Source organism: Bos indicus, chromosome 7 (assembly GCF_029378745.1).
Source record: "Bos indicus isolate NIAB-ARS_2022 breed Sahiwal x Tharparkar chromosome 7, NIAB-ARS_B.indTharparkar_mat_pri_1.0, whole genome shotgun sequence".
In the NCBI taxonomy this organism is placed as follows: Eukaryota; Metazoa; Chordata; class Mammalia; order Artiodactyla; family Bovidae; genus Bos; species Bos indicus.
In genome coordinates this window covers 14,619,602-14,647,565 of record NC_091766.1, presented here as the reverse complement: position 1 = coordinate 14,647,565, position 27,964 = coordinate 14,619,602, and the positions used below count along the sequence as shown (strand labels likewise).

The window sequence follows — 27,964 nt, the reverse complement described above, 5'->3', positions numbered from 1 at the left end:
TTGTACTTTTATTCAATTTTAATATTTTTTTAGCTTTAATATTTTTGATTGAAGTACAGTTGATTTATAATGTGTTAATTTCTGCTGTATAGCAAAGTGATTCAGTTATATATATATTTTAAGTATTCTTTTCAATTATAGCTTATCACAGAATATTGAATATGGTTCTCTGTGCAGTACAGTAGGATCTTGCTGTCTATCCATACTAAAGCTTGCATCTGCTAACCGCAGCCTCCCACTCTGTCCCTCCCCCAGCTCCCTCCCGCCGGCAACCACCAGCCTGCTCTCTATGTCCATAATTCTGCTTCTGTTTGGTAGAGACGTTCATTTGTGTCATATATATTTTTTAATTATTAATTTTTAAAATTTCTGGCTGCACTGTTTGCTTCACTGTGTTGTGCAGGCTTTTCTAGTTGTGGTACATAGTCTCTAGAATGCATGGGGCTCAGTATTTATGGCACACAAGCTTAGTTGTGGTATGTGGGATCTTAGTTCTCCACCCAGGGATCAAACCCAGGGCCCCTACGTTGGGAATACAGTCTTATCAACAGGACCAACAGGGAACTCCCTGTCGGGGTTTAGAATCCACATATAAGTGATATCGTATGGTATTTGTCTTTCTCCTTCTGACTGACTTCACTCAGTATGACAATTTCTAGTTGCATCCATGTTGCTGCAGCTGACATGATTTTGTTATTTTTCACGGCTGCATAGTATTCCATTATATATGTATACCACATCTTTCTCTGCTCATCTGTCGATGGCATTTAGCTTGCCTGTTTTCTAGATGAGGCAGCTGAGGTTCAGAGAGGTTAAACCACTTCTCCGTCATGGCCCAGTCGGGGCCCCTGAACTGCCCCTCTTGGTCATCCGCACAGCTTCAAGGATTGCATCCCACGCTCCTTCCGGCGGCAGATGCGGCAGCACAACGCTCTGACACGGCTGCGCCAACGGAGCATCTTCTGCAAGTTCCTGCGGGCCTTCCAGCCGGGCTGCCTCTCCCAGCAGGTCGTCATGGTGAAGTACCTGGCCACGCTCGAGCGACTGGCACCCCGCTTTGGCACAGAGCGTGTGCCCGTGTGCCACCTGGAGCTGCTGTCCCAAGCCGACGGGGAGCCCTGCTACATCCGGGAGGGTGGGCAGGCCCCTCCTGACCCCGGGTCTGAGTCTGCTGCCGGACCCCCCACCCACGAGGTGCTGGTGTCAGGCACGGAAGGCATCCGGTGGCGGCTGGTACCGGCGGAGGTGAGTGGGGTGCCTCTACCATCTAACAGTGGAGGGTGTGGGCTCCTGCTCAGCCTTGACTTTGGCCTTGGAAGGTGGCTATGGCAAAAGTGGTTTTCCCTACATGGCTCTGGGATATGTTTGTCTGTGAGTGGGGGTCTGTTTCTTGGATAGTGTCTTAAAGGCTCTAATAAGGCCTGCAATCAAGAATTAATTTCAGTCTTAATGTTCTGCCTAAGCATTTCCAATGCATGTTGGTTCCAGAACCCTTCCAATAATGCGACATTCTTCTAGTCTGCTGTGGAATTAAAAGTCTATGGCACATATTTGGTTACCTGATCAGCCTGGATAGGCTCTAGGCCAAACCCATTTCCTTCAGCTTGGCCCTCAATGGAGGGACAGCAGCTGTCTCAACTCCATGGTGATGAATCCTCTGCCTTCTCCCCCTGGGGAGCTGATGGCTAGGGTCGCTGCTTCTGGAGAACACCTTTGACCTCTGGGGCCAAGAGGGCTAGGAGCCCCCTTTCTGCCCTCCCCAAAGTTCCCATCTTCTGGTGACTATATCTCTCTGGATGGGTCCCCCGTCCAGCCCATGACACTGCATTCATGGATAGATGCCCAAATAGGTAACCTGGCCCTTCCGGCTTCTGCCTATCCCCAGGGAGGCAAGAGCAGGAGGACTGAACAGGCACAGCCCTGCTGTGTTCACTGCCTCACTTCCTGGCTTCCAGGGGCCTGCTGATGGCGGTGCTGGTGGCGGCAGCAGGATGCCTGATGCTGACCCATCTGGGAAGAAAATGAAGGCCGAGGAGGTGGGCAGCGAGCCAGTGGACAGGCCTCGGGAGAGCCCCTGGTCCTACTTCTGTGACTTCCAGGACATCACCCACATGGTGCTGAAGGAACGCCACGTCAGCATCCATTGTCAGGACAACAAGTGCCTGGTGGGGCCTGGGGCTGCGGACTGGGCTGAGGGGGGAGATGCCTGTGGCCTGTGATGCCTGCCTGATGATCCCCCGGCCCGCAGGAGCTGACCCTGCCTTCCCGGGCCGCGGCCCTGTCCTTGGTGTCGCTGGTGGATGGCTACTTCCGCCTGACCGCCGACTCAAACCACTACCTGTGCCACGAGGTGGCTCCTCCACGGCTGGTGATGAGTATCCAGGATGGCATCCACGGCCCCCTGCTGTGAGTGCCTGGGCCGGGGGGAGTGGGGACAGGGCAGGAGGGGCAGCTGCCGGCTGGACAGTGAGCTCTAGGGACTGTGGAGTTTAAACGAAGTGTGTGCATGTTGACGTCTTAGTGTGTGCCTGTGCGTCTTGGGGTGGGAAGGCCTGTGTGTCCACCCACCTGTATGAGTGCACATTGGTGTGCAGACATTCAAGTCTCAGTGAGTACGTATCAGTGTGTGTGTCCTGAGTCTACATGCATGTGTGTGGGTGCATGTGTGTGCGAGCATTTGTGTTTAGTGTGTACACGTGTGTCTATATGGGCCTGCGTGTACTGTGCAAGGATTCACTCATACCGCATTGTACATGCGTTCACATCAGTGAATGCTCACGTGGGTGCATGTGTGACCCATGCATGTGTGCAGGCAGAAGTTATGCAGGGAGAGAGGGCACCTGTAATGGCGTGGGTGCTGTGCCATTCTGAGAGTGCCTGGCTTTGGGACTGGGTCCCCATGTGTGTCTGGATGTTTAACAGCTGTGTCACTGCTCTGGTGACTGCATTTGATTTTGTTTTGTTTCTCTTGTTGTGTTTTTTGACATTGCGTTGAGGTTGTGGGAACTCAATCCTCCCGACCAAGGGATGAACCTTGAACCCATGCCCCCTGCAATGGAAGCACAGAGTTTAACTGCTGGACCACCAGGGAAGTCCCCCAACTGCATTTTAAATTGTCAGCGCATATTTTCACACCTGACTGGTGACTTTTGCGCGGCTGTGCGTTTCTCAGATGGTGGTGGCCATTGAGATATACATGTGGGCGTTTCCACCCCGGAGTTGTAATGTGACTCACCCCTGGTTACTGCGAGGCACTGCGTATGCCTGCCTGGACGTGTGTGGCTGAGAAGGTTGAGTGTCAGGGCTTATAAGGTCACTGATGAGTGTGTGTGGCCATCCCATTTGCTGCCAGGTTGGGGTTTGTGACTGTCAGCTCCTCTGGCCTTGGGTATCCCTTGTCCTACCTGTGACACTGGGACTAGCTGCCAATGTGGGTTGGGGGTGCATTGTAAGAGGTCTCACCCCTCCCAGCCTAGTCTGTACGCTAGAGGAGGGTGAGGGCTCCTCACCTCTCAAGGGGCTGTGGCCTCATGGAAGTCTGTGGGCCATGTCAGCATCATCTTAGTCCATTCAAATAGAATACCAATGGCTGAGTGGCTTAGAAACCACAGACACTCCTCAAGTTCTGAAGTCCAAGTGCAAGGTGTTAACAGATCTGATGTCTGTGAGAGCCCCACTTCCTGTTTCATAACCACAAGTTCAGTCTTCTGGCTGTATCCTCATATGGTGGAAGGGGTGAGTGAGATCTCTGGGGTGTGTTTTTTGTAAGTCACTAATCCCAGGTCCGTCTAGTCAAGGCTATGGTTTTCCCTGTGGTCATGTATGGATGTGAGAGTTGGACTGTGAAAAAAGCTGAGCGCCAAAGAATTGATGCTTTTGAATTGTGTTGGAGAAGACTCTTGAGAGTCCCTTGGACTGCGAGGAGATCCAACCAGTCCATCCTAAAGGAGATCAGCCCTAGGATTTCTTTGGAAGGACTGATGCTGAAGCTGAAAATCCAGTACTTTGGCCACCTCATGCGAAGAGTTGACTCATTGGAAAAGACTCTGATGCTGGGAGGGATTGGGGGCAGGAGGAGAAGGGGACGACAGAGGATGAGATGGCTGGATGGCATCACTGACTTGATGGACGTGAGTCTGAGTGAACTCCGGAAGATGGTGATAGACAGGGAGGCCTGGCGTGCTGCCATTCATGGGGTCGCAAAGAGTCGGACACAACTGAGCGACTGAACTGAACTGAACTGAATCCCATTCATGAGGGCTCTACCCTCATGATTCATCACCTCCCCCCAGGCCCACCTCCTAACGCCATCACCTTGGGGGTTAGAGCTTCAACATAGGAACTGACTGTATTCTTTTTTAAACTTCTATTTATTTAGTTAGTTTTGGCTGTGCTGGGTCTTCGTTGCTTTACTCAGGCTCTTCTCTAGTTGCAGCGAGCAGGGGTTGCTCTCTAGCTGTGGCGTGCGGGCTTCTTATGGCCGGGGCTTCTCTTGTTCTGGAGCACAGGCACTAGGGCTAGCGGGGTTCAGTGGTTAGGGCTTGTGGGCTTAACTGCTCCACAGCATGTGGAATTCTCCCAGAGCAGGGATCAAACCTGTGTCCCCTGCGTTGGCAGGTGGATCCTTATCCGCTGAGCTGCCAGGGAAGTCCAACTTTAGGGGAGGCAAACATCCAGTCTGTGTAGCTGCGGGGGCCCATGGGGCTATGTCACCTCATGGTTCCTGTTTGTGTTTATGACCGTGCTCACCTCTGGGTCTGGAATGCTGGCCCCTGGGCTGTAATGTTACACTGGGGGAGCAGCTATGTCTGTGATCTTTGACCTTTGTGTGTGTACCAGATTGTACTGTGTGTCACCCTGGGCATGGCAACACAAATAGGAAGTAGGAAGTCAGGAAACACCTGGAGTAACAGGCAAATTTGCCCTTGGAATACGGAATGAAGCAGGGCAAAGGCTAATAGAGTTTTGCCAAGAGAACGCACTGGTCATAGCAAACACCGTCTTCCAACAACACAAGAGAAGACTCTACACATGGACATCACCAGATGGTCAATACCGAAATCAGATTGACTATATTCTTTGTAGCTGACGATGGAGAAACTCTATACAGTCAGCAAAAACAAGGCCGGGAGCTGACTGTGGCTCAGATCATGAACTCCTTATTGCCAAATTCAGACTTAAGTTGAAGAAAGTAGGGAAAACCACTAGGCCATTCAGGTATGACCTAAATCAAATCCCTTATGATTATACAGTGGAAGTGAGAAATAGATTCAAGGGATTAGATCTGATAGACAGAGTGCCTGCAGAACTATGAACGGAGGTTCATGACATTGTACAGGAGATAGGAATCAAGATCATCCCCAGGAAAAAGAAATGCAAAAAAGCAAAATGGCTGTTTGAAGAGCCCTTACAAATAGCTGTGAAAAGAAGAGAAGTGAAAAGCAAAGGAGAAAGGAAAGATATACCCATTTGAATGGAGAGTTCCAAAGAATAGCAAGGAGAGATAAGAAAGCCTTCCTCGGTGATCAATGCAAAGAAATAGAGCAAAACAATAGAATTGGAAAGACGAGAGTTCTCTTCAAGAAAATTAGAGATACCAAGGAAACACTTCATGCAAAGATGGGCTCAGTAAAGGACAGAAATGGAATGGACCTAACAGAAGCAGAAGATATTAAGAAGAGGTGGCAAAAATACACAGAAGAACTATACAAAAAAGATCTTCATGACCCAGATAATCATGATAGTATGATCACTCACCTAGAGCCAGACATCCTGGAATGCGAAGTCAGGTGGGCCTAGGAACCATCACTAAGAACAAAGGAGGTGATGGAATTCCAGTTGAGCTATTTCAAATCCTAAAAGATGATGCTATGAAAGTGCTGGCTGCACTCAATATGCCAGCAAATTTGGAAAACTCAGCAGTGGCCACGGGACTGGAAAAGGTCAGTTTTCATTCCAATTGCAAAGAAAGGCAATGCCAAAGAATGCTCAAACTGCCACACAATTGTACTGATCTCACACACTAGTAAAGTAATGCTCAAAATTCTCCAAATGAGGCTTCAACAGTATGTGAACCATGAACTTCCAGATGTTCAAGCTGGATTTAGAAAAGGCAAAGGAATCAGAGATCAAATTGCCAACATCCGTTGGATCATTGAAAAAGCAAGAGAGTTCCAGAAAAACATCTATTTCTGCTTTATTGACTATGCCAAAGCCTTTGACTGTGAATCACCACAAATTGTGGACAATTTTTAAAGAGATGGGAATACCAGACCACCTGACCTGCCTCTTGAGAAATCTGTATGCAGGTCAGGAAGCAACAGTTCGAACTGAACATGGAACAACAGACTGGTTCCAAATAGGGAAAGGAGTACGTCAAGGCTGTATATTGTCACCCTGCTTGTTTAACTTATATGCAAAGTACATCATGAGAAACGCTGGGCTGGAGGAAGCACAAGCTGGAATCAAGATTGCTGGGAGAAATATCAATAACCTCAGTTATGCAGATGACACCACCCTTATGGCAGAAAGCAAAGAAGAACTAAAGAACCTCTTGATGAAAGTGAAAGAGGAGAGTGAAAAAGTTGGCTTAAAGCTCAACATTCAGAAAACTAAGATCATGGCATCTGGTCCCATCACTTCATGGGAAATAGATGGGGAAACAGTGGAAACAGTGATAGACTTTATTTTTTGGGGCTCCAAAATCACTGCAGATGGTGACTTCAGCCATGAAATTAAAAGACACTTACTGCTTGGAAGAAAAGTTATGACCAACCTAGACAACATATTAAAAAGCAGAGACATTACTTTGCCAACAAAGGTCCATCTGGTCAAAACTATGGTTTTTCCAGTGGTCATGTATGGATGTGAGAGTTGGACCATAAAGAAAGCTGAGTGCTGAAGAACTGACGCTTTTGAACTGTGGTGTTGGAGAAGACTCTTGAGAGTCCCTTGGACTGCAAGGAGAGCCAACCTGATTTCCTAAAGGAAATCAGTCCTGAATATTCATTGGAATATTTCTGAATATTTGTTGGACTGATGCTGAAGCTGAAACTTCAATACTTTGGCCACCTGTTGCGAAGAACTGACTCATTTGAAAAGGCCCTGATGCTGGGAAAGATTGCAGGCAGAAGGAGAAGGAGACGACAGAGGATGAGATGGTTGGATGGCATCACCGACTCAATGGACGTGAGTTTGGGTAAATTCTGGGAGTTGGTGATGGACAGGGAAGCCTGGTGTGCTGCAGTCCATGGGGTTGCAAAGAGTCGAACACGACCGAGCGACTGAACTGAATTGAACCGAACTGGGAGTGGTGGGGTCTGTGGCTGGGCGTGTGTTCAGCTGCCATCTGACAGCTGTTTCCTCTGTGCTTGTGTGTGTCGCCTTGTTTGCCACGGTACCTGACAGTTATTATGCATGAGTGTGTGTCTGCTCTGTGTCTGTGTGAGTTTTCATGCGTGGGACGGTGTGACATTTCATGTGTGTGTTCAGACACAGTGTCTGACATTTCTCCCAGCTGGGAGTGTGCCCTGCTGGGCAGGTTTTATGTGTCTTTGTTGCCAGGCGTGGGTCCTGCAGTGCCCCCAGGTGCCCTAATGGTCCCCCACTCCTACCCACCACCCACCTAGGGAGCCATTTGTGCTGGCCAAGCTGAAGCCCGAGGCTGGCCTCTACCTTATCCACTGGAGCACCAGCCACCTCCACCGCCTCATCCTCACAGTGGCCCAGCGCGACCAGGTGGGCGTGGGGCGGGGGGTCCTGGGCCGGGGCTGGGCTCGCTCCCTGCCTGGACCCCTGCTCACCGCCGCCACCCCTGCTGCCGCCAGCTGCAGGCTCCAGGCACTAAGGGCTTGCGCCTGCGGAAGTTCCCTATCGAGCTCCAGGCCGGGACAGTCATGCTGGAGGGCTGGGGCCGGTCTTTCCCCAGCGTGCGGGACCTGAGGGCTGCCCTGCAGGACTGCTCGCTGCGGGCCGGCAACGACTGCTTTTCCCTGCGTCGCTGCTGCCTGCCCCGGCCCGGAGGTACAGAGATGGGGGCGCCTCGAGGGAATTTGGGTGGGGGGAGGCCTCTCCCATCCATGACAGCCCTCAGGGACCACTCCCACCCCCAGAGATCTCCAACCTCATCGTCACGCGGGGGCCTCAGGCCAGCACCAGACCGCTCAACCTCAGTCATCTCAGCTTCTACCGAGTCCGCCAGGAAGACATCACCCAGGTGCGTGGCAGGGGTGGGGGTGGGGGGGGTTTGGGGGGCCTGGATGGGGGGGATGAGACTGGGATAGGGGATGGGGGGTGGGATGGAGGGAGGGGGAAGGAACGCTGCAGGTATGGGGCACCAGAGAGGCAGCCTTACGCCATTGTCATGGAGAGCTTCCCCTCCACGTTCCCCTAGCTGTCCCACTTGGGCCAGGGCACAAGGACCAACGTGTATGAGGGCCTCTTGCGAGTGGGGGGCGGAGGCCCCGAGGAGGACAAGGCAGATGGCGAGGAACCCCCCACGCCCGCTGGGGACCGTGGGCAGGAGCTGCGTGTGGTGCTCAAGGTGCTAGACCCCAGTCACCACGACATCGCCCTGGTGAGTGAGCGCAGCCCGGGGGCCGGGGCAGGATGGAGGGGCTGCGGCCTCCTGACCCACCGTGTCCCCTCAGGCCTTCTACGAGACAGCCAGCCTCATGAGCCAGGTCTCCCACGTGCACCTGGCCTTCGTGCACGGCGTCTTCGTGCACGGCTCCGAGAGTGAGTAGCCCTGTCCCCTGCCCCCGACACACAGACCGCCGACGTCCCCTCCCCGTTGACATCCTGGCCCCACTTAGACTCTTGACCTTCATCCCCATCCACTGACCCCTTGACTATACTCCGGGCCCTGACCGCACCCCAATCTGTGCCTGTTCAACTCTCACCTACACCCTGAACCCTGTCTACACGTTAACCCTTACCTGCACCGTGATCCTTGGCTACACCCCAACCCTCCACCTCCACTCTGACTGCAGACTGCATCCCAAACTCCCTTTACCACCAGACACCTCTACAGCCCCACCCTTGTGTACCTTCTGACCCCTTCTATGCCGTGGCACCATGCAGACCCCAGCCTTGCTGGCCCCGCTGTCTTCCCAGAGCTCAGCCCTTGTTCCTCCACCCCACCTCCTCTGCATGTACTTCATTGTATAGGGCAGCCACGGGCAGCCCCCAGACCCAAAGCTCCATCTCTCCTGCTTTCTCCCCAATACTGGCCCGCGTGCTGACCCCACACCCCTCCCAGTGCACAGGGGGATCCAAGTGTCACTCGGGCTCCAACCTCCAGCTCCTCTCCCTCCAATCATCTACCCCTCCCCCTGGCTCCCCAGTCCCCTCCTGACCTCCATCACTTACTCTCAGCCTCCTCTCTGCCTCAGCCCTACCCTGGACCCCAATGCTGCCTTGCACCTTGGCCTCACCCTGCCCCCACCTCAGCCTGCACTCCAGCCCATGTTTCTCTTCTCCCTAAAGTCACTCCCAAGTCTCCCCTGGCGCCCTGCCCCAGGGGAGCCTCAGCCCGTGGGTCCTGCCCCCGGCACTCTGGAGGGTGTGTGGGTGTGCAGCATCTAAAGTGACCAGGCCTTTGCAGACATCATGGTGACCGAGTACGTGGAGCACGGGCCCCTGGACGTATGGCTGCGGCGGGAGAGGGGCCGCGTGCCCCTGGCCTGGAAGTTGGCAGTGGCCCAGCAGCTGGCCAGCGCCCTCAGTTACCTGGTGCGTGGCCTGCAGGCTGGGCCTGGGTGGGTGGTGAGGGCCAGGGCAGCCCCCGCATTCAGGGGAGCATGCTTGCTAAGTCACTTCAGTTGTGTCCGACTCTTTGCAACTCTGTGTGGACTGTAGCCTGCCAGGCTCCTCCGTCCATGAGATTTTCTAGGCAAGAATACTGGAGTGGGTTGCCATGCCCTCCTCCAGGGTATCTTCCCAACCCAGGGATCGAACCCACATCCCTAATGTCTCTTGTATTGAAAGGTGGGTTCTTTACCACCAGTGCCACCTGGGAAGCCCCCGATTGGGTATGGAGGCCTCAACACATCCCTGTACCCACTAGATCTTTCCATGAACCTCCACTGCTCACCCACCTCTGTGGCTCCCATGTCTCCCCTGACTCCCCAGCTTGATATCCAAGACCCTAAGGGAGTTGCTTCTGTTTGCTCTTTCTTGCCATTCATCTTCAGCCCCCTTTGGTCCAGTCACCCATTTCCAGAACACCCTCTGTGTGCCAGCCTCTGTCCTAGGCCCTGGGGACCTAGGAGAGAAGAAAATAGGCAGAAGTCTCCGTTCTTGGGGGAAGCTGGCATTTTACTTGGGAGGGATAAACAAGAAACATTGGGTTGGTCAAAAAGTCTGTTCTGGCTTTTCCATAGCATCTTACAGAAAAAACTGAATGGACTTTTTGCCCAGCCCAATAATAAGTATATTACATGATGTGTCAGAAAGTAGCAAGAACTGTGGGAAAAAAAGCAGAGGTGGAGATGAGGATTTGCTGCAGTTTGGGGAAGAGGTGAAGCCTTAAATAGGTGGGTCGGGGAAGGTCTCATTAAGGGCACCTGGAGGGGATGTGGGGCAGGGGTGGGGGTATGAGGACATCTAGGGGCGGTGCATTCCAGCAGGGGGAGCAGACAATGCAAAGGGCCTGGGGCAGGAGTGTGCCTGACACAGGCTGAGGACAACATGAGGTCCTCTGGCCTTTTGTCCCCGAGAGCCTTGGCCTCCAGTGCTGGGAAAACAAGAAGGACTCACTGGGGATCTTGGACTGCCTTGTCACTGTGACAATGTACTGCCATATCCATAATAACCACAATTGTCTTTTTTACCTGGGCCATGTGGGATGGGTAAGGGTAGGATCTACAGCCCCCAGTGACCATGCCCCCTTTCCACCCCACTCCAGGAAGACAAAAGCCTGGTTCATGGCAACGTGTGTGGCCGGAACATCCTGCTGGCACGGCTGGGGCTGGCGGAGGGCACCAGCCCCTTCATCAAGCTGAGTGACCCCGGCGTGGGCCTGAGTGCCCTCTCCAGGGAGGGTGAGGACCCAGGAGATGCTGGACACAGGGATGGGCTGCCCCACTCCTTTACCTTGCTGACTTCTGACCCCGGCCCCCAGAGCGGGTGGAGCGGATCCCCTGGACAGCCCCCGAGTGCCTGTCTGGTGGAGCCAACAGCCTGAGCACCGCAGCCGACAAGTGGGGCTTTGGTGCCACCCTCCTGGAGATCTGCTTCGACGGCGAGGCCCCCCTGCAGGGCCGTAGTCCCTCTGAGGTATGGCCAGAGCACCCCTGGGCCCTTCCTACAAAGAGGGCTGGCACCCCCCAAGGAATCCAGAGGGCATGTTTCAGGGTTCAGAGCTGCCTCCCCTCTGGCTGTGCAGCCTCATCTTGCTGGAGCTCCATCAGTTTCATCTGTCAGTTGCAGTGAACTGCAGTCCCGACCTCATAACGTGTGTGTTCCGTCACTTCAGTCGTGTGTGACTCTGTGCAACCCTACAGATTGTAGCACACTAGGCTCTTCCCTCCATGGGATTTTCCAGGGGAAAATGCCCTCCTCCAGGGGAATCTTCCCGATCCAGGGATCGAACCCACATCTCTTACATCTCCTGCATTGGCAGGCTGGGTCTTTACCACTAGCGCCACCTGGGAAGCCGCATAAGGTCATGGTCACAGCAGATAGTCACATACTTTATTTATTTTTATAAAGTGATAGTTTTTAATGTATTTATTTATTCTTATTGCTTTTTAATTTTTGGGTGCTCTGGGTCTTCGCTGCAATGTGCCAGCTCTCTGGTTGTGGCCCTTGAGCTCTAGAGTACACAGGCTCAGTAATTGTAGCACACAGGCTTCTCTGGTTGTGGCACACAGACTTAGTTGCCCAGTGGCGTGTGGCATCTTTAGTTCCCCGCCCAAGGATTGAACCCGCATACCCTGCACTGGAAGGCGGATTCTTAACCACTGGACCACCAGGGACGTCCCAGGTCACATGCTTTAGTTTTAAGCAGTGTCCAGGCCATCAAACAGGCTGTCGAGAGGAGGGGTTCCCAGAGGATGCCCCTGACCCAGCTGAGGGTTGGGACAAGACTTCCCAGAAGAGGTTTTAATTCAAGTGCAGAAGTACCACAATGTCCCAGGCTGGGAAGGGCAGCCTAGGTGGCAGACACAGCCTGTGCAAAGGCTGGGAGGCTTTAGTGCATTCAAGGAGCTGAAGACCGTAGGAACTTCCTGGGAGTTGGTGGGTGGGGCCAGCAGGACCTGGCCAATTAGAGGCTCTCAGTCCCAGGCAGAGGATGCTGTTTATAGACACCAAGGTGGGCGAGGCCTGGCTGCCTCCTTTCCATCCTCAGAGGCAGGTGGAAATCCAAGCAGAAAAGGCCAAGGTTGAGATGCTCCAGTATAGCACAGTCGGCTGGACTTGGGTTCCAGTCCAGACTCTGCAGTGATGGCCAGCTCTGCATCCCTTTGCAGAGGCTCAGTGGCCTCATCTGTAAAATGGGAATGACAGGAACAAGGAGCCAACTGGTCTACCCTGTCCCTCTGAGGACTTGACTCTGCCTCCTGTGAGACCAGGACTGAGGGTGTACACTGACTTCTAGTCTCCTCCCCACCAGAAAGAGCGCTTCTACCAGAAGCAGCACAAACTGCCTGAGCCCTCATGCCCAGAGCTGGCCACACTCACCAGCCAGTGCCTGACCTACGAGCCAGCCCAGCGGCCATCCTTCCGCACCATCCTGCGTGACTTCACTCAGCTACAGCCCCAGAGTGAGCACCTCGCCAGGGCGGGGATCCTGGAGGAGGGAGGACGGGCTGGGATCCCTGCTGACACAGGCATGGTGTCCCCAAGTCTTGGTACAGTGGCTTAGAGTGTGTGTGGGTTTCTAATTCACTTAAGCAGAGGGGAGGGAATATCCAAGCTCTCCGTTTAAAAAAAAAAAGATTTTTTTTTTTTTAAATTTTTTGACTGTGGTGGGTTTTTGATGCTGCATGTGTGGGCTTTCTCTAGTTGTGGTTAAAGCTATTCTCCATCTAGCTATTCTCCAGATGTGGTGCTTGGGCTTCTCATTGCGGTGGCTTCTCTTGCTGCAGAACCCTGATTCTAGGTGCATGGGCTTCGGTAGCTGCAGCGTGTGGGCTCTGTAGTTGTGGCACATGGGGCTTAACTGCCCCGCAGCACACGAGATCTTCCTGGACCAGAGATCAAGCCAGTGTCCCTTACATTGCAAGGCAGATTCTTAACCTCTGGACCACCAGGAAAGCCCCTCCCCGTCCCGCCCCCCCCTCAGTGTTTTGCTTGAGGAGAGCCACAACTTCTTCGGATGAATTAGACCCTGGAAAATGTTTTGGTTGTTAACGAAAAGTTTGTGCCCTTAACCCAATCTCAAAATATCCCAGGTGTCAGTTTTGGTCCAGTCAACTATGCATTTTAGACAAATGGAATTTTTCAGCCCTTGTAAAACCGGTTTCCTTGTCTGGAGGATCAGAGCTGGGAGGGTAGCAGTCGTCGGCTTTCTGTGCCCTCAAGTATGGGCTCTTTGGGGGAGAGAGCGGTCGTCTGGACTCACCCACTGTGGCTCTCCCAGATCTCGCTGATGTCTTGTCTGTGAGCCCGGATTCACTGGCTTCAGATCCCACGGTTTTCCACAAGCGATACTTGAAAAAGATCCGGGATCTGGGTGAGGTGAGGGCGGGGCCTTGAGGACTGGGGGCGGGGCCTGGGTGCCCAGGGTGGGGCCTGGAAGACCGAGGGCAGGGCCTAGGCTGTAAGAAAACTCTGGCCTTAGAGACCCTCAGCTTCAAGGGAGGCCCTGGGGAATTGAAAGGGAGGCCTCGGCTCCCAGGGGCCCCCATCAACAAGGAGCAGGCGGGGCCTAGGATTTTCCAAATAGACCTGCCTGGAAAGTGGGCTTGGGGAGCTGGGGTGGGGCTGACCCTCTTGCACACTCCGGCCAGGGTCACTTCGGAAAGGTCAGCCTGTATTGCTACGACCCCACCAACGACGGCACTGGTGAGATGGTAGCCGTGAAGGCCCTCAAGGCAGGCTGCGGTCCCCAGCTCCGGACGGGCTGGAGGCGAGAAATCGACATCCTACGCAAGCTCTACCACAAGCACATCGTCAAGTACAAGGGCTGCTGCGAGGACCAAGGTGGGCGGGGCCCACAAATGTAACGAGGCGGGACTAGCGCTTGGGTGGGGCTTTGTGGGCGGGGCCAACATGACCTGGTCATGACCTCCGCCTCTCAGTCCTAGGCAGAGGATGCAGTTTGTGGACGCCAAGGTGGGTGAGGCCGGGCTGCCTTCTTTCTATTCTGAGATACTTTTCTGAGATCAGGATGGGTGGAAGTCATGTCAGCTCCCTTGCCAGGGGACGGGTCGAGATTTGATCGTCCCCCCTGAGGACAGGTCCTAGAGTGGACGGGTCTTGGCTCTCCCTCCCCACCTTGGGATTAGGGGGTGCAGGGTGGACAGCCCGCGGTCCTAGCCTCCACCACCCTTATGGGCTGCCCCTCTCTGGTGTTAGGCGAGAAGTCGATACAGCTGGTCATGGAATACATGCCCCTGGGCAGCCTCCGAGACTACTTGCCCCGGCACAATGTCGGGCTGGTCCAGCTGCTGCTCTTCTCCCTGCAGATCTGCGAGGTGGGCCGGCCCGCCCCTACTCCCAGAACCTGCCCCCTCTTTGACCTGGCCTGAGCTTCCGATCCCCTCTGCTGGCCTCGACGCGTAATCCCTGGGCAGGCTCTCCTCCATCTTTGTCCATCCAGCCGATCATCCATCATTGGGCCACACCCGCGCTGGCCCAGATCCCCAACCCACGTAATTCCCACAGCTGACGTGGTCCCGCCCAGCGCCTGGCTCCTCCTAATTTTCTCGCCCCCAGCCTGGGAGTGCCCCCTTGCGGCCCCTCCTCTGCTGTCCGGCTCTGCTCCTGCCCGGTCTGCCGTCCTGCCCGCTTCTCACATCCTGCCTGCTTCTCATGCCTGGTCCGCGCCATCCTCGTCACGCCTCCTCAGGCCGAGCCCTGCCCCCACTGATCCAGACTCATCCCGCCCCCAGGGTATGGCCTACCTGCACTCACAGCACTACGTGCATCGAGACCTGGCTGCGCGCAACGTGCTGCTGGACAACAACAGGCTAGTCAAGATCGGGGACTTCGGCCTCACCAAGGCCGTGCCCGAAGGCCACGAGTATTACTGTGTGCGCGAGGATGGGGACAGTCCTGTGTTCTGGTAACCAGGCGGGACCCAGCGGAAGGGGTGGGTGGGAGGTGCCACGGCTACCCAGAGCAGACAGGGTGGAGTAGATGCATGCTGAGGCCCCAGACAACAGGGCCTGGGTTCAGTGACCCTGCCCCTCCACTCTTTAGGGCCACAGGGCTCCTAAGCCTCAGATAAGGACTCCAGTCTGGCCCGGCCCACGGCTTGAGTGCCCTTTCTCCCCAGGTATGCCCCGGAGTGCCTGAAGGAGTGTAAGTTCTACTATGCATCAGACGTCTGGTCCTTTGGGGTCCTCATGTATGAGCTGCTGACCTACTGTGACTCCAGCCAGAGCCCTCCCTCGGTGAGAGCCAGGCCCGCACACCAACACCATGGATTTGCCTCACAGTCCTATTCTGTAAAGTTGGCCACTTACATTGCAGAGGGCTTTGACTGTGACAGAAACTCACTGAAATAGGAACTGCTAATTCTGCCATTTGCAAACCCCAGGGGGACATTGGGAACATGGCTTGATCTAGATCGTCAGATGTCATTAGGAACCCAGTTGTCTCCATTTCTTGACTCTGCTGTTCTCTGTGGTAGCTTTTTTTTTTTTTTCCGCCACACCATGCAGCATGAGGGATCTTAGTTCCCTGACAGGGATTGAACCTGTGCCCCATGCAGTGGGCTGTGGAGTCTTAACCACTGTTAGCATTTCTCAGGGCTTTCCAGGTAGCTCAGCTGGTAAAGAATCTGCCTGCAATGCAGGAGACTCCAGTTCGATTCCTGGAAATAGGCTACCTACTCGAGTATTCATGGGCTTTCCTGCTGGCTCAGACGATAAAGAATCTGCCTGCAATGCGGCAGACCTGGGTTTGATCCCTGGGTTGGGAAGATCCCCTGGAGGAGAGCTTGGCAACCCACTACAGTATTCTTACCTGGAGAATTCCATGGACAGAGGAGTCTGGCAGGCTACAGCCTATGGGGTCGCAAAGAGTCAGACACGACTGGGCCACTAAGCACAGTACAGCACAGCACTTCTCAAGTGGACCTTCCCTTTAAAAAAAAAAAAAAGCAAGCCCGCCCTCTGCTTTGGCCACGGTGGACCTAGCTGAGAGGAGGAGGATTTTTCTCTTTCCATCATGATTCAGGACTCTGACTGGTCCAGCTTGGTTCACGTGCCCTCAAGGAAGCCAATCACTGTGTAGTTCTGTGTCGAGAGGAGGAGCCTGTAGTATGCGAGGGCTTTATGCCCAAAGCCAATCAGAGTGCGTATATAGGAGAAGAGAAAATAAGATTCTCTACAGGCAAAAACAACTAGCTGGGAGGCTTAGTAATAACATCAAACACCTAATCCAGACTTACACTATGAATATCAGTTTAACTAGGGACTTCCCTGGTGGCCCAATGGTTAAAACTCCTTGCTTCCAATGTAGGGGGTGCAGGTTCAATCCCTGGTGGGGGAACTAAGATCCCAGATGCCACATGGTGTGGCCAAAAAAGAAAAAAAAAAAAGTTTTATCCAACTTCACAATAACCCCAGGTGGTAGATTTTATTACCCATTTTACAGATGAGAGAACCAAGGCCCAGAGAGGTGAAGTCATAAGTCTAAAAGTTATACAGCTGGGAAATGGTTGTTGTTCAGTTGCCAAGACATGTCTGACTTCTTGCAACTCCATGAACTGAAGCATGCCAAGCTTCCCTGTCCCTCACCATCTCCTGAAGTTTGCCCAAGTTCATGTCCATTGAATCGGTGATACCATCCAACCATCTCATCCTCTGTCGGCTCCTGAGGGTCCCTTAGAATCACTGCCATCCAGCTCCCGGCTCCTGACCTCTATTGAGGTAGCTCTATCTCTTAAAAAACAGCTGCTCTTGTTTCTTCTGTAGAAATTCATCGAGCTCATAGGCCTCACCCAAGGGCAGATGACTGTGCTGAGGCTCACAGAGCTGCTGGAACGAGGGGAGAGGCTGCCACAACCAGAGAAATGCCCCTCTGAGGTGAGATCCTCCCTTTCCTCTTCCCCACCATGGGACCAGGGAGACAGTGGAGTTCACAACCTGGTGAAGCCAGCCTCCCTGACTCCCTGTGCCTTACCGCTACCCTGAGACCCCACCCCAGGGAACTGACTTTCCTAGACTTACTCCGTTTGGACTGCTATAACAAACTTTTTCCTTTCCCCAGATCTATTGCCTCATGAAGGACTGCTGGAAGGCAGAGGCCTCATTCCGCCCGACCTTCCAGAACCTCGTACCCATCCTCAGATCATACCACGAGAAATACCAAGGCCAGGCCCCCTCGGTGTTCAGTGTCTGCTGAAGCCCACCAGCAGCTCTGTTTGAGGGGGTTGGAGCAGACAGTACCCACTGAGAGCAACTCCTGGTCCTTAACCTAAGAGGAGCTCAAGATGGGAGGCCAGCCTCACCGACTCCCTGTGCCTTACCACTATCGGGCGACCCCACCCCAGTGAACTGACTTTCCTAGACTTATTCCGTTTGGACTGCTATAACAAAATACTGCAGACAGAGTGGTTTATAAACAACAGAAATTTATTTCTCATGCTTCTGGAGGCTAGGAAGTCTAAGATCCAGGCACCAACATGGTTGAATTTTGGTAAAGGCTCTCTTCCTGGTTCATAGCCTGTGCCTTCTCACTGCATCCTCACAAGGTGGAAGGGGGCAAGGCATCTTCCTGGAGCCTCTTTTATAAGGGCACTAATTACATTCGTGAAGGCACCACCCTCATGACCTATGCACCTCCTAACACCATCACTTTGTGTGTGTGTGTGTGTGTGTGTAAGCACGCGCACACTCATGCATGTGTATGCTCAGTCATGTCCAACTCTCTGCAGTCCTATGGACTGTAGCCCACCAGGCTTTTCTGTTAATGGAATTTTCCAGGCAATACTGAGTGGGTTGCCATTTCCTACGCCAGGGTATCTTCCTGACCCAGGAATCGAGCCTGCATCTCCTGTGTCTCCTGCATTAGAGGCAGATTCTTTACCACTGAGCCACCTGGGAAGCCCCATTTTTGGAATTTAGAATTTCCACATAGGAATTTTAAAGGGACACAAATATTCAAATCATGGACCCTTCCAAAGTCATGAGCTTGACACAGACTCCTGAAGGACCCAGGACAAGGAGCTAACCAGGCCCTTGAATTTGATTCTTTTTTGGCCATGCCACTCAAAGTGGGACTTTAGTTCCCCAACCAGGGATCAAACCCATGCCTCCTGCAGTGGAAGTATGGAGTCTTAACCACTGGACCACCATGGAAGTCCCAAAGCTGATCTTTCTGCCCTCACCTAGCTCCTGCCCTTTGAGCCCACTATCTCCCCTAACAGGGTATAAACTGGTATTTCCTCTGCTAGAGGCGTGGCCCCTGGGCCCTTTTTCAGCAAGGATCTGCTCCCCTGAGGACTGCACCTAAGGCCAGACACTCACAGCAGAAGAAGCGGGATTCAAATCTTCAGCCTTTGCTCACCTCCAAATAACCAGCCAGCAACTAGACCAGTGCCTAGAACACAGAAGACCCTCAAGATATATGTTAAATATATCAACGAAGGACTGGGGGGCCACATGCCATGTAGTAGGATTGCCAGTTTCACCCTTTTCTCACTGTGACCTCAGGCACATGGCTTCCCCTCTTTGAGCCTGAGCTCTCAACTATGAACTTGGGATGTTCCTGCTTGCTGCCTCGTTATTGTTCAGTTACTGTTGTTCAGTTCAACTCTTTGCAACCCCATGGACTGCAGCACACCAGGCTTCCATGTCCTTTACCATATCCCGGAGTTTGCTCAAACTCATCTCCATTGAGTCAGTGATGCCATCCAACCATGTCATCCTCCGTCACCCCCTTCTCCTCTTGCCTTCAGTCTTTCCCAGCATCAGGGTCTTTTCCAGTGAGTCAGTTCTTCTCATCAGGTGGCCAAAGTATTGGAACTGAATTTCAGCATCAGTTCTTCCAATGAATATTCAGGGTTGATTTCCTTTAAGGAGCATGATGTCCATGTGAGAGCTGGACCATAAAGAAAGCTGAGTGCTGAAGAATTGATGCTTTTAAATTGTGCTAAAGAAGACTCTTAAGAGTCCCTTGGACAGTATGGAGATCATGCTGCCTTGTAGGACTAATGTAAAGAGCTAGTAAGGTCATCAAATGCTTAGCAGATATGCAAACAAGTGCTTAATAAACATTTGATATCATTATTAATCTGGTGTTTGCTCACATGTTTCTACTTAATGGGTGTTCTTGAGATGGGTCAGTTACATTGTGAAATGAAAGTCTGTCAGTCATGTCTGACTCTTTTCAACCCTATGGACTATACAGTCCATGGAATTCTCCAGGCCAGAATACTGGAGTGAGTAGCCTTTCCCTTCTCCAGGGGATCTTCCCAACCCAGGGATTGAACCCAGGTTTCCCACATTGCAGGTGGATTCTTTACCAGGTGAGCTACCAGGGAAGCTACATTGTGGAAGACAGTTAAATTTCTTTCCCCAGGGTCTTCTCAAGACCCTCTGCATTGCAGCTTTCCTGGCTGGACAACTTCATACGAATCTAGTGATATTTTCTTTATATAACAGTTTTGTCTCTTTTTTTTTTGGCCATACATGCAACTTGCAGGATCTTAGATCTCCGAGCAGGGCTCAAACCCAGGCCCACAGTGGTGAAAGCACAGAGTCCTAACCACTGGTCCGCCAGGGAATTTTGTATAATGGCTTTTAAAATTAAATAATCAGGGAATTCCTGGTGGTCCAATGGCTAATCCTCCACAATCCCAATGCAGGGGGGCCTAGGTTCAATTCCCTGGTCTGGAAACTAGATCCTACATGCCACACTAAGAGTCCACAGGCAGCAACTAGAGAGCTCATGTGCTGCAGTGAAGATCGAAGCTCCCATGAGCCAGCTACTAAGAACTGCTGCAGCCAAATAAACATTTTTAAAATAAATACTTAAAAAGGTTGATTAGGTTAATTTTTGGAGAAGGCAATGGCACCCCACTCCAGTACTCTTGCCTGGAAAATCCCATGGACGGAGGAGCCTGGTGGGCTGCAGTCCATGGGGTCACTAAGAGTCGGACATGACTGAGCAACTTCACTTTCACTTTTCACTTTCACGCATTGGAGAAGGAAATGGCAACCCACTCCACTGTTCTTGCCTGGAGAATCCCAGGGATGGGGGAGCCTGGTGGGCTGCCATCTATGGGGTCGCACAGAGTCGGACACAACTGAAGTGACTTAGCAGCAGCAGGTTAATTTTAAAATAATTAAATAAAATATTCAGTATAATTCTAAATCCTCCCCCCTCTTTTTTTTGGATGGGTAATTCAAGGCTGTGGTTTTTCCAGTAGTCATGTATGGATGTGAGAGTTGGACTGTGAAGAAAGCTGAGCACCAAAGAATTGATGCTTTTGAACTGTGGTGTTGGAGAAGACTCTTGAGAGTCCCTTGGACTGCAAGGAGATCCAACCAGTCCATTCTGAAGGAGATCAGCCCTGGGATTTCTTTGGAAGGATTGATGCTAAAGCTGAAACTCCAGTACTTTGGCCACCTCATGCGAAGAGTTGACTCATTGGAAAAGACTCTGATGCTGGGAAGGATTGGGGGCAGGAGGAGAAGGGGATGACAGAGGGTGAGATGGCTGGATGGCATCACTGACTCGATGGATGTGAGTCTGAGTGAACTCTGGGAGTTGGTGACAGACAGGGAGGCCTGGCGTGCTGCCATTCATGGGGTCGCAAAGAGTCGGACACAACTGAGTGACTGAACTGACTGAACTAATATTGACATAAGTACTGAAATGTTTCCCGCCTCTGTCCTTCGGCCACCATTGTCACCTCCCTGGGAGACAACTAATGTCATCTGGTTTCCTGTTCTGGCTTCCAGACACATTTTATCCATACATAAGGCAATCTGTACACATGTTTTCCCATCATTTACAAAAAGAATAATATGCACTGCTATCTGGAGCTCTAACCTATTCCCCACCCCCAGCCCCCACATAACAGGTCTCGGAGGCAAGCTTTCTATTTTGTGGTTGTGTTGTAACTCATCATTCAAAAGGCATCAGTGGGCTTTCCTGGTGGCTCAGTGATACAGAATCTGCCTGCTAGTGCAGGAGATGCGGGTTTGATCCCTGGTCCGGGAAGATCGCACATGCTATGAAACAACTACTGAGCCTGTGTTTTAGAGCCTGGGAATTGAAACTACTGAGCCCATGCTCTGCAACAATGAGAAGCCCGGGCACCACAACAAAGAGTAGCCCCCGCTCACCAAAACTGGAGAAAAGCCCCAAGTTGCAATGAAGACCCAGTGCAGCCAAAAATGAATACATCTTAAAAAAGAAAGCACTTAAGAAAAAAAAAAATATCAGCGTTTGTTCCCTGCCGAGGTTCATGTAGTCAGTCCTAATCCTTTGCTGCACACGTGCTGCCGTTACAGTGAGCGACTGTGTGCTCACATGGCTTCCCCCACGTTCAAGGGCATCTGTAAGATAGGTTCCCATCGGGAACCGCTGCACGATCTAACCCAGTAATTTAGAAAGTCGTTGCCCCCAGAAAATATTTCGATGGTTGATAAGGCAGGTCTCTCTTCATTCTTTTTTCATTCTTCTTAGCTTTTTCTTGGGCAGCTTCTTTTTTTTTTTGTATTCTTTTTTAAAAAAAATTACTTTCCCTTATGGTTTATCACAGGTTATTGGGTAGAGTTCCCTGTCCTATACAGTAGGACCTTGTTGTTTCTCTCTCTTTTTTTTTTCTTTTGTCCTACCCAGTTAAGGGGATATTTTCTTGCCCTTTTAGAAGTCTGACATCTGCCAGTGTTCTGTAGACTTTTTTTTTCCAGCCAGGCAGCAGGTGAATTTTTAGTTCCCCCAGGGATTGAGGAGGTCATGGCAACCCACTCCAGTATTCTTGTCTGGAGAATCTGCATGGACAGAGGAGCCTGGTGGGCTACAGTCCATGGGGTCACAAAGAGTCAGACGCGACTGAGCGACCAAGCACAGGGATTAAACCCATGTCTCCTGCTGTGGAAACGCAGAGTCCTAACCACTGGACTGCCAGGGAATTCCCTGTAGATGTATTTTTTCCTTAATTTATTTTTATTTAATTGAAGGCTAATCACTTTGCAATATTGTGTTGGTGTCTGCCATACATCAACGTGAGTCAGCCATAAGTATACATGTGTCCCCTCCCTGTTGAACCTCACTTGCATCTCCCACTCCATCCCATCCTTCTAGGCTGTATATTTTTGATGTGTGTGTGGGAGAAGGTGAGCTCCTTGGTCAGATCACAGGACCCTGTTTCTTATCCATTCTATATTTAGTAGTTTGCATTGGGCAGCTACCTTTTTTAAACTTTTATTTTAGACAACTTAAAGCATATTCAAAACCAGGAGGAATAATATAATGAACCTACACTTAACCAAGAAGGGCTTCCCAGGTGGCGCTAGTGGTAAAGAACCCGCCTGCCAGTGCAAGAGACCCAAGAGATGTGGGTTCAGTCCTGGAGGGCTATGATCCACAGCATCGCAAAGAGTCGGACAGGACTGAAGCGACTTAGCACACATGCACACTTAACCAACAGCCAGCATCAACAGCTTCTAATACTCATGGCCCATCTCTCTCTCTCTCTTTTTTTTTTTTTTTTTCGGCTGCACTAGGTCTTAGTTGCAGTACTCGGGAGCTTTGTTGCCGCATGTGAGATCTAGTTCCCTGACCTGGGATCAGACCTGGGCCCCTGCATTGGGAGACCAGAGTCTTGGCCACTGGACCACCAGGGAAGTCTCCCCATGGCCAGTCTTGCTTCAACTTGACCCCTGCCTCTGGATCATTTGGAAGCCAATCCCAGAAATCATGGCATTTCATCTGTTAAAACTGGTATATACCTTGAGAGATGTTACCACAAGCAATAACTACAATGTCATTATCACAATTGAGAAGTTCAAACAGTCATCCCTTAATATCATGATATAGTTCAGAGTGTTTAGATTTTCCCTTCTTCAATATTTGATGAATGGTTGTTTACAGTTCATTCAAATAAAAATCCAAACAGGGGACTTCCCTGGTGGTTCAGTGACTAAGACTCTGTGCTCCCAATGCAGGGGGCCTCACGTTCTATCCTTGGTCAGGGAACTAGAGCCAACATGTCATGACGAAGTCCCAGCACAGCCAATAGGTAAGTAAAATCAATCAATAAATGTTTATTAACAATCCAAACAAGGTTCATGCACTGCTTCTGGTTGGAGGCAAGTTCCTGTAAGTTTTGGGTTCCTCTTCTTCCTTCCCCCCCTTGCAACATATTTGTTGAAGAAACTAAGCTGCTTGTGTTGTAGATTTCACCAGTCTGATGGTGTCCTTGTGATGTAGTTTACCACATTCCTCTGTTCTCAGTTTGACCAACCAAGCATCAGGTTCTGTGTCCAGTTTAGGGGCAAGTCTCCCTCACAGAGGGCAGTGAGTCCTCTCAGCAAGTGACACTCAGGGAATGTTTGTCCGTCCTTTCGTGACACAAGCCGCCACCTGGTCGATCAAGAGGCAGGCTTTCTTTTCCAACATTTTATCTGAACAATTACAAACATTCAGAAAAGCTGGAAGAAGAGTACAGTGAATATTCACGTGCTGGGCTTAGTCACTCAGTTGTGTCCCACTCTTTTCGACCCCATGTGCTGTAGCCTGCCAGGCTCCTCTGTCCATGGGGATTCTCCTGGCAAGAATACTAAAGTAAGTTACCATGCCCTCCTCCAGAGCATCTTCCCAGGCCAGGGGTTGAACCCAGGTCTCCCGCATTGCAGGTGGATTCTTTACCAACTCAGCCACCAGGGAAGCCCATAGGTTCCACAATTACCATGGTGCTAAATTTTCTTTATCATACTGTGTCTCTCCATCTGTCTGTCCATTCCATCTGTCAATCCATCTCATGTTTTGGACACAAAATAGGTGGATGTCACTTTATTTTATTATGAATGTTATGAATATGAATGTTATAATTTTAACCATTTTAAAATGATTTAAGGGGCTTCCTTGATGGCTCAGTGGGTAAAGAATGTGCCTGCAATGCAGGAGACACAGGAGATGCGGGTTTGATACATGGGTTGGGAAGATCCCCTGGAGAAGGGAATGGCAACCCATTCTAGTATTCTTGCCTGGAGAATCCCATGGACAGAGGACCCTGGTGGGCTACAGTCCATGGGGTCACAAACAGTCGAACGTGACTGAGCAATTGCTGCTGCTGATGCTAAGTCGCTTCAGTCATGTCTGACTCTGTTCGACCCCATGGACTACAGCCTACCAGGCTCCTCCATCCGTGGGATTTTCCAGGCAAGAGTGCTGGAGTGGGTTGCCATTGCCTTCTCTGACTGAGCAACTAAGCACACACAAATGGTTTAAGTATATAATTCTGTGGCATTAAATACATTCATGATATCCTATAGTCATCATCACAATCTGTTTACAGCACTTTTTCATCTTCCCCCAAAAGAAACTGTCTTCATTAAATACTAACTTCCCGTTTCCTTCTCCCTCTAGCCCTCCTTCTAATTTCTCTATGAATTTGCCTATTCTAGGGACCTCGTATAAGTGGAATATTTCTTCGTTTGTGTCTGGCTTATTTCACTTAACATAATGTTTGGAGGTTCATCCATGTAGCATGTTCAGAATTTCACTTGTTTTTGTGTGTGTTAGTCGCTTAGTCTTGTCTGACTCTTTGCAACACTTGTTTTTAAGGCTGCATAATATTCCAGCTATGCTTCAATTTATTTATCCATTCTTCTGTCGATGGGCAGAATTTGGGTAGCTTCCACATTTTGGTTAGTCTGAATCATGCTGCTATGAACATTGGTGGGAAAGTATCTGTTAGAATCCTCATTTTCAATTCATTGTTGGAGGTGGTTTAGTCACTAAGTAGTGTCCAACTCTTCCGACAACATGGACTGTAGATCTCTAGGCTCCTCTGTTCATGGGATTCTCCAGGCAAGATTACTGGAGTGGGTTGCCATTACCTTCTCTAGGGGGATCTTCCTGACCCAAGAATCGACCCCGAGTATCCTGCATTGCAGGCAGATTCTTTACTGACTGAGCTATAAGAGAAGCCCTTTCAATTCTTTGAAGGTCTATATATCTAGGAGTGGAAGTGCAAAATCATTCAGTTCTATGCTTAACTTTTTGAGAAACCACCAAACTTTCCTACAAGTGGTCGCACCATTTTATATTCCTGCCAACAGAATACAATGGCTCCGTTTCTCCACATCGTCACCAAGAGTTGCTACTTCCTGTTTTGTTTTGTGTTTTTGAGAGTCACCATAGCAATAAGTGGAAGTGCTATCTCACTGTGGTGTTGATTTGCATTTCCCTAGTGGCTCGTGATGTCGAGCATCTTTTTGCGTGTCTATTGGCCATTTGTACATCATGAGAAATGCTGGACTAGAAGAAACGCAAGCTGGAATCAAGATTGCCGGGAGAAATATCAATAAGCTCAGATATGCAGATGACACCACCCTTATGGCAGAAAGTGAAGAGGAACTAAAAAGCCTCTTGATGAAAGTGAAAGTGGAGAGTGAAAAAGTTGGCTTACAGCTCAACATTCAGAAAACGAAGATCATGGCATCTGGTCCCATCACTTCATGGCAAATAGATGGGGAAACAGTGTCAGACTTTATTTTTCTGGGCTCCAAAATCACTGCAGATGGTGACTGCAGCCATGAAATTGAAAGACGCTTACTCCTTGGAAGGAAAGTTATGACCAACCTAGATAGCATATTCAAAAGCAGAGACATTACTTTGACAACAAAGGTCCGTCTAGTCAAGGCTATGGTTTTTCCTGTGGTCATGTATGGATGTGAAAGTTGGACTGTGAAGAAGGCTGAGCACCGAAGAATTGATGCTTTTGAACTGTGGTGTTGGAGAAAACTCTCGAGAGTCCCTTGGACTGCAAGGAGATCCAACCAGTCCATTCTGAAGGAGATCAGCCCTGGGATTTCTTTGGAAGGACTGATGCTAAAGCTGAAACTCCAGTACTTTGGCCACCTCATGCGAAGAGTTGACTCATTGGAAAAGACTGATGCTGGGAGGGATTGGGGGCAGGAGGAGAAGGGGACGACAGAGGATGAGATGGCTGGATGGCATCACTGACTCGATGGACATGAGTCTGAGTGAACTCCGAGAGTTGGTGATGGACAGGGAGGCCTGGCATGCTGCAATTCATGGGGTCGCAAAGAGTCGGACACGACTGAGTGACTGATCTGGTCTGATCTGATCGGTCATTTGTATTAGCTTCTTTGGAGATTTACTTGAGTCCTTTGCCCATTTTTTATTTTTTAAAAAATATTTATTTATTTGGCTGCACCGGATTTTAGCTGTGACATGCATGGTCTTTTCATTGGAGCACGTGGGATCTAGTTCCCTGACCAGCGATAGAACCTGGACCCCTGCATTGGGAGCATGGAGTCTCAACTACTAGACCACCAGGGAAGTCCCCTTTGCCCATTTTTGAATTGAGTTTGTCATGGTTGAGTTGTAGGAATTCCTTACAATCTAGATGTTAATCCCTTATCAGATATATGATTTGCAAATACTTTTGATTTGGGTTTTAGTTTCTCTCTTGGCACCATGTGGGAAGTGGACTTTTGCAGAGGCAGGGCAAACGAGGAGAGATTTAACTGGGGCAGGAACGCCAGGTGAGAAGGGGGCGTGGCCTCAAGGATGGGGCAAGTGGATGAACCCTGAGTGCTATCAAGGTCCTCAAGAAGGTCCCTCTCTGGAGCTCAGATCAGGCAGGTCAGAGGCCTGAGAGATGGAACTGATGGAGTAGGAGTGCCCACCTCTCTCTCTTTCTCACTCACACACACACACACACACACACGTGTCCCTTCTCTTGGGATGAGGAGACCAGCTACCTGGAGGAAAAGGGCAAGAGGGATGAAGACAGGGTAAGAACTCAGTTAAAAGTATCACCCTTGGCAGACGATGGCTCAAGATTTAGCTGTTCCTCAAACGCTCCACCTCAGCACTGCACACAGGCAATGGGAGAGCACCTGGAGATCTTCAAAGATTTGTTGTTGTTGTTCAGTCGCTCAGTCGTGTCTGACTCTGTGACTGCTTGGACTGCAGCATGCCAGGTTCCTCTGTCCTTCCCTGTCTCCCAGAGTTTGCTCAAATTCATGTTCATTAAGTTGGTGATGCTATCTAACCACCTCACCCTCTGCCGCCCCCTTCTCCTGCCTTCAATCTTGCCCAGCATCAAGGTCTTTTCCAATGACCTTGGAAAAGACCTTAGGTGGCCAAAGTATTGGTGCTTCAGCATCATTCCTTCCAATGAATATTCAGGGTTGATTTCTTTTAGATTGACTGGTTTGATCTCCTTGCAGTCCATGAGACTCTCAAGAGTCTTCTCCAACACCACAATTTGAAAGCATCAATTCTTCTGCACTCAGCCTCCTTTATGGTCCAATCCTCACATCTGTTAATGACGATTGGAAAGATAAGGAGCCCTATAGAAGTCACCCTGGCAGCCAGCATAGAGCTTGGCACAAGTCCCCGGTAAATGTGGGCTCTGTTCATTGTCACAGTTTTACTCATCATAGGGGATCCTTCATTGTCACCCCCCAAATCTTTTATTTGCCTTCCAGGAACGTTGAGATCTCATGCTAACTCTTTGAAGCCCTGCCCAGAAGTCTGCCCATTGTTCCCTCCTTGAAACGTCACCTCGAAATCCCACCCCTTTTCCTTCAAGGCCGGTGTTCAGATATCCCCATTAACTTCCTCTCTGGGAACA

At 50.8% G+C, this 27,964-nt stretch overlaps 1 protein-coding gene across 7 annotated transcripts in view; it reads left to right on the top strand.

The window, feature by feature from the left end:
* Nucleotides 1-19,410, top strand: part of TYK2 (tyrosine kinase 2) — a 29,676-nt gene extending 10,266 nt beyond the window's left edge. For all 7 annotated transcript variants that reach the window (XM_019964146.2, XM_019964145.2, XM_019964143.2 and 4 more), the window contains 19 exons: nucleotides 879-1,245; nucleotides 1,956-2,165; nucleotides 2,249-2,406; nucleotides 7,629-7,737; nucleotides 7,827-8,022; nucleotides 8,112-8,215; nucleotides 8,393-8,575; nucleotides 8,649-8,736; nucleotides 9,605-9,732; nucleotides 10,907-11,042; nucleotides 11,123-11,277; nucleotides 12,617-12,767; nucleotides 13,586-13,683; nucleotides 13,956-14,148; nucleotides 14,524-14,642; nucleotides 15,060-15,232; nucleotides 15,446-15,563; nucleotides 17,091-17,201; nucleotides 17,386-19,410. In XM_019964146.2, the coding sequence (XP_019819705.2) occupies nucleotides 879-1,245; nucleotides 1,956-2,165; nucleotides 2,249-2,406; nucleotides 7,629-7,737; nucleotides 7,827-8,022; nucleotides 8,112-8,215; nucleotides 8,393-8,575; nucleotides 8,649-8,736; nucleotides 9,605-9,732; nucleotides 10,907-11,042; nucleotides 11,123-11,277; nucleotides 12,617-12,767; nucleotides 13,586-13,683; nucleotides 13,956-14,148; nucleotides 14,524-14,642; nucleotides 15,060-15,232; nucleotides 15,446-15,563; nucleotides 17,091-17,201; nucleotides 17,386-17,520 (2,932 nt within the window). In that variant the 3' untranslated portion in view covers nucleotides 17,521-19,410. The remainder of the gene's footprint in view (nucleotides 1-878; nucleotides 1,246-1,955; nucleotides 2,166-2,248; nucleotides 2,407-7,628; nucleotides 7,738-7,826; nucleotides 8,023-8,111; nucleotides 8,216-8,392; nucleotides 8,576-8,648; nucleotides 8,737-9,604; nucleotides 9,733-10,906; nucleotides 11,043-11,122; nucleotides 11,278-12,616; nucleotides 12,768-13,585; nucleotides 13,684-13,955; nucleotides 14,149-14,523; nucleotides 14,643-15,059; nucleotides 15,233-15,445; nucleotides 15,564-17,090; nucleotides 17,202-17,385) is intronic.
* Nucleotides 19,411-27,964: the final 8,554 nt, after the last annotated feature.